General features: G+C 48.2%; 1 protein-coding gene across 1 annotated transcript; it reads right to left on the bottom strand.

Moving 5' to 3' along the window:
- Positions 1-364: 364 nt before the first annotated feature.
- CCDC71L (coiled-coil domain containing 71 like) lies at positions 365-1,222 on the bottom strand (the record flags this gene model as incomplete). Its single annotated transcript, XM_079535902.1, has 1 exon — positions 365-1,222. The coding sequence occupies one exon, from the start codon at positions 1,220-1,222 to the stop codon at positions 365-367; it is 858 nt and encodes a 285-aa protein (XP_079392028.1).
- Between the last annotated feature and the right edge of the window lie 4,882 nt (positions 1,223-6,104).

Raw genomic sequence — 6,104 nt, 5'->3', positions numbered from 1 at the left:
CTAGTGCAACACCACAAAGCATACATAATCCATCAGAAAAGGGCGGGGGGGGAAGGGGGGGGGAACGAGAATCGGATGGTGCTTTATTATACAAGCATGAAAGTTAAGTTCCTTTGGAAAACAACTTCTTGGGTGGACTTCTGGACCAGTGAGGTAGCCCGATGGGAGAAGTGGAAGCGGAACTTGGTCCCCACGCGCGGTACCCGCAGCCGGCCCCTCGCCCGCCCGGGGCCCGGCGCCCCGGCCCCGATTCTAGCGAGCCGTAAAGTGCAGCAGAAGAACATGATCCAGACAAAAGCAATGTAAACAGGTGACTGATATTGGTCTCTTTGTCCGCGCCGGCCTTCCCTCCCCTCCCGCCGCCTCAGGACGGCGCCACGGGCAGGCGGCGCACCCGCACCACGGGCGACAGGTCCACGCCGAGGATCCGCTGCGCCCGGCGCCGCGCCGCCTCCAGGCTGCGCCAGTTGCAGACGCCGCCGCGCACCCGGATGGTGGGGAAGGTGGTGAGGCGAGGGGTGGCCGCCTTCCAGATCTCCTCCAGCGACTTGCCGCCGAACGGCTGCCTCCAGGCGGCCTGCTCGGCCGGGCCGCCCCGCTCGCTGTCCTCGGCCTCAGCCTCGTCCTCGCCCGGCGGCCCTGCCGCCGCCTCCAGCCGCTCCTCGCCGTGGGTGCCATCGGCCGCCGGTGCCGCCCGGTGCCGCCAGCCCTGCGCCCTCCTGCGGCGCCGCCGCCGCCGCCGGGGCCGTTTGGCGGAGCCGCCCGTGACCGCGGCCCGGCGCTTGGCGGGCGGGAGGCGCCGTTTGCCGGGCCGGTGGCGGGGCCGCTCGGCCGAGGGCGGCGGCGGGTCGGGGACGACGGCGCGGCAGGAGGCGTAGCCGTAGACGTCCTTGCTGCGGAGGATGACCGGGGAGAACTCGTGCTTGAGGCTGCAAAGGAAGTTCCACAGCTCCGAGTCGGAGCTCATGAACTCGGTGGACTTGGGCATGAAGAGCTTGAGGGCGTCGCCCAGCGCCTTGGTGCCGGCGTAGGAGACCTGCGAACGCGAGTATACAACTTTCTCCGAATCCCCCTCCAGCCCCCAGGTGCCGGGCGCCGTTCCGTTCCCGGCTGCCCCCGCCGCCGCCGCCGCCGCCCGGGCCCCCTCCGCGGCGCTCCCCGCTTCTGGGTTCATCTTGCCGGCTCCTCTCTCCAGCGCCGCCTGCTTCCTGCTGCGGGTCATGGGAGCGGAGGGACGGGGGAAAGAGGCGCGGAGAAGGGCAGAGGACGGGCGCCGAGCGCCCCGCCGCTCGCCCGACAGGGAGCGACGATCGATATCCGCCGCCCGGCACAAAATGGCGCTTTAAACTCCCAGGCGGGGACTGCGCTCCGGCCCGCCCTCCCTCCGCGCCCGACGGTTCGCCCGTTTGAAACGCGTCGCGCGGGCCGAGCTCCGCCTTCCGCGCTTGGAGGCGGCCGTCGGGGGCGCTGCGGGGGCCCCGCGGGAGACCCGCGGTGGAGGCGCGAGGGGCTGCCGGGGGCTGCCGCCGACAGGGCAGCGCCCACCCGTGGCCGGGCGCTGGGCTGCGCTGGGCCCTGGGGCTTCCCGCTGCTCTGGCTGGCTCCAATGGGCCAAGGGAGGCTTCATCGCACCATCGTTTCCAACCCTGCGTCCAGTAGGGTGGCCCAGTTGGCAGCCCCTTCCCTTAGGGCGCGGTTCTGGCAGCTTTGAGGTTGCAGGTGGGCCGACAGACTTGGCTGTGAAGGTGGGGCCTCTCTGCCACGTGCTGCAAGGGCAGGGTGGTTCACAGAGCAGTGGGGATGGTGTTTGCTTCCTCAAAATGTCTTCAAGTAGGGGTTTAGGGTTAGAGGTTTCCGAGGACGAATCCCTCAAAGGGAGAAGAAAGGCAGAAGAAAATAACAAAATGAGCAGAGTAGGATTGTTCATTTGGCAGTGACCTACAAAGATCACCAAGTCTTGTCAAACTTCAGTATTACCCAAAAGTTAAAGCGTATTTATGAGGATGTTGGCCAAATGTCTTTTGAGCATCAGCCGCCTCAATAGGAAGCCCATTCCAGTGTTTTCCCATCATCACAATAAAGAAATCTTAATGTAGATCCAGTCTGAATTCCAAGATGTCTAGTCTGGCCTGAAATGAGTGAATAGATATGTTGTGATGATCACCCAGCATTAATTACATTCATCCTGTTGCTGCAGAAGAGTTTTAATGTGATGCTGTTGGTCAGTAACTCAACAATGTCATCAAGACATTGAAATACAGCACCATTGAGGTAGGCTTCATGTCCCAGCAAAGCTGACCGATAATGAAACCCATGAAAAAAAGAACAATCTTTGCTTGGTTGAGCCCTTTCTAAAAATCACCAACTGAATGAGTCCACGCCACCTTCCTGCATGGCGTGGCTATGCTGGAAGCTTTGTAGGACAACTTTGTCAGCTGCGACAAATCCCGCTGTCTCCCTTGATGGTATTTTCCAATAATTCAGAGATTGCTATCACAGGAAGAGTGTCTTGTCAGGTTCCTGGATTGTTTCAATTAAATCAGCACTCCTTCCAGTACCCAGAAAAGTAAAGTGGCAGCAAGGTCAGAGGTGGTTTAACCTTCCCTACGAACCCTGCATGGGGTTTGATTAGACTCCTAATTACTTTCTCTCAGCATTGGTAAAGGATGAAGAATAACAGTATTTCTCTTCATAGACAGTCTTTATACTGTAATTAATTTCTCAGTTTAGAATAGGGAAATCTTTTATTCTCAACTCATCAAGAAACTAAATTGGAATGTCTGGGTAGCTACTCAAATAAGAGGCAGAAATTATGTATAAGAAATTATTACTTACTGCCAGTGGAAATAAGTGAATTTTTCTTCACGGTATAATTTGGCTTGTGCTCACGGGAAACTCAAGAATATTAATCCAAATAGCCATTTAAAGTAGGTTTTGACAAAACTATTTTAAATCTTCATGGAGACAGTCTCGAGATTTAGCCATATTCCAAAACATCTTTATAAATGATCTATTTTTTAAAAAATACACTTTCCCAAACAATAGTTGCTGGTGCCGTTTTTAATCAGATTTATTCCACAGCTCATTTCAGAGCTCAGTCGTGCCAGCAGACTGCTTTACCTGAGGGAGATATGCTACAAAGCGAGGGATAAGAAGCCATAGCTGGAAGCCTTAGGACCACACATCTCTTATCCAGCTGCGTTGCAGTTCCCCCCCTCTCTAGCATGAGTGCCTGGTCACAGCCATGGGATAGCCACAGCTCACCACCCTCTGGGCTGCAGGAGCTGGCATAAGCATTCCCAGTGGTGAGAGCTTTCACGCTGTCAGATTCAGCTGCTCAGTTGGTCAGTATGCCCTCATTAAACTTCAGAAATCCAGTTGTTTATTGGCTGTTGGCCAAGGTCATTGGCCATGGCCTTTTTCCTGAAATTACACTTCTGGCTTATGACTCAAAATCATTAATAGAGACTTTCAGCAAGCAGGGGAGGAGCCACTGTATGAGTTAAAAGATAGATGAGCATGTTTTTGTGTTAATCAGCATTTACAAATTACTTTTGCTTCTGGTATGGATGATACCATTTTACAGCACAGAATGTAATCTCAGTTTGACAACTTCATTGTAGATTTCTGCAGTGTAACATCCTCCTTTTAATACCTTACAAAGTCATCTCAAGAAAATCCACAGTAATTGGCTCTTTCAGCAGTTTACAATAGCTCAGTGCAGTACTAATGATGATAATAAAATTAATAATCCTTTGGAAGTACATAGCTCTTCACTTTAATCATACTGCTGCTTATATGCATTAATTATCACTCACAGCACTCCTAATTATGTAAGCAAATACTGCCTCTCTTTAACAGGAATAAAATGAAGACATGGATTAAAACAGTTTGACTAACGTGTATGGACTCAATTACTTAATTTTCTGTAGATCTTCTTAGTTTCTAACAATCATTATTCTAAAAATACATTGAATGTCTACACCAAAACAGAGAAGAAAAAATCTAGTAATCTTCATTCTATTTATTCACTAGAATTTCTTTACAGAATTCTTAAGAATGGGAAACAAAAGTATAAATTGATGAACTATTGCATTAATGTTTTATTTCATAAATAATTCCTGCCTAGTATCAAACAGTGCTGCTAACTACTAAAATGTTATCTGTACACATGATCACATAGAGCTTTGAGTCATGGTGATTCACCCGAAAATCCTGGATATTAAGTCTTATGCTGCTGGGGATTTTTCTCTAACATACTCATGCTCTTCTACCTAGACAGCAAGGACAGTCTTTTACTGTCCAACACCCCTAAAAATGATCACTCTTTCTTGCAATCTTTTCCTCTGCTCTTGAGAGGCTGTATTAGCTAGTGCTCTGCTTCAGTCACTTTGTTTCTTAAATATCTTTAGCGCACTTCTGCGAGACCTTGTGTGACCATGCAAGTCCACATACATTTGCAGCTCAACTTCAGGTGTTATCCAGCAGTCATCAGGTTCCTTGTTCTGAGCTGTTCCCAGACAAGCACTGGCAAAATTCCTGAAAGCACTTTCATTAAAGACAAAAGCAAGGGATTTATAAGAATTGTGTCTCAGTTATTAAAAAAAAACAGTTGCTCTTATATACATATATATGAATCACAATGTGTACTTTAAAAAAAATTGCTGATGCAGTTGCTGTCAAAAAAGGAAATGAGATGTTAGGAATTTCTCTGGAGGGGAAAGAAAGCAAAATAGAAAACAGCACTGCTGAATACAAGTCCATTTTGCCTCCACAGATCTGTGCTTGTAGTCCTGCCATCTCTAAGAGGATATAGAATGCTACAAAGAAGGGCAACTAAGATGAGCAGAAATATGGAACGGCTTCTCTTCATTATGAAGAGAGACTAAATAAGCTAAGACTCTTCAGTCTGAAAAACCAGATGGTTGAGAGGGAGTACGATAAAGGTTTATAAAACTGTGATAGTACAAAGAAGATTGTAAGTTATTATGTCTTAGTTTTCATAATCTAAGAATGAAAGAGAAGTACATGAAGCTGTAGAGCAAAATTTTTTTAAATAACCAAAAAGGTACTTTTTTCAGATGACTCATAATTACTCTGTGGAGTTCCTTTTCCAGCAAAGTTGTGGGTGCCAACTTGGAAACTTGTACCGCAGTACTGAATATAAAGATGAGCTCACTGAGAAGGGTTTACAAATATTACAGAGCTCACCATTCAAAGCAATGAACGAGTGGAAGACGTGAGGAGAAGGCAAAGATCCTGTTCTGCACAAAAACCAAGACGATCCCCTCGGTCTTGGAAAGCCTGGAAGACAACGGCTAGGCAAGAAGGGAAGACTGCATCAGGGAAGGAATCCTCAGTGTTTGGCCCATTCTTGCACTCTCTCCCTACCCCACCTCTTCTGGCCCCTAACAGACAGCCCACCAGACCAGATGAACTCTGGAGCTGGCCATCATTGTATTCTACAGACTGATAGGAAAAGAGAAGAGGGCAACCACAACAGTAAAATGTAGCATTTATTTCCCAGTGCCTTACTGGTGCAACAGCTGGAAGAAGATATTCTAGAACTGAAAAGCAATGAAACATTTTCAGAGAAAGGAGTGCGGAGTTTAAAGTCCACTGGCCGCCAGGACCGATGGCCAGGAAGAAGCCCCTGCAAGGACAGAGCCTGAGGTAAAGGGTATTCCACTGGTTATGATTATTGCATGTTCGTTTTCCATTTTGTTCATAGCTTCAGTAAACACTCTTTCAAAATGGTGAGTGACTAGGTGCAAGAGGGAAGAACAGATTTTTTTTTTTTTAATGCATTTTATTTCAATAGCATTTGTTGACAATAATGTTTGGAAGAAAAAAGGAAAAAAAGAAAAAAAATATCTGTTTTAGCAAAAGACTTCAATACATCAAAAAAAAAATCCCTCAAGCAATAGTGAACATAAAAATGCACCAAGAAGCATGCTTTGTCATACAGAAAGCACTCTTAGATCTTTCACCAGATGCTGTTTAATGTTTGTTTCCACGTTCTGGGAGTAATCTCTATATGCTGCACATAACACTTATGAACTACGTCAATATCATCATTGTCCTGCTATTAATAAATGCTGTAC

The sequence above is a fragment of the Tetrao urogallus genome (assembly GCF_951394365.1).
Source record: "Tetrao urogallus genome assembly, chromosome: 1".
In the NCBI taxonomy this organism is placed as follows: Eukaryota; Metazoa; Chordata; class Aves; order Galliformes; family Phasianidae; genus Tetrao; species Tetrao urogallus.
Note: the sequence above shows the minus strand (reverse complement) of the source record. Positions and strands in the feature narration are given on the sequence as shown.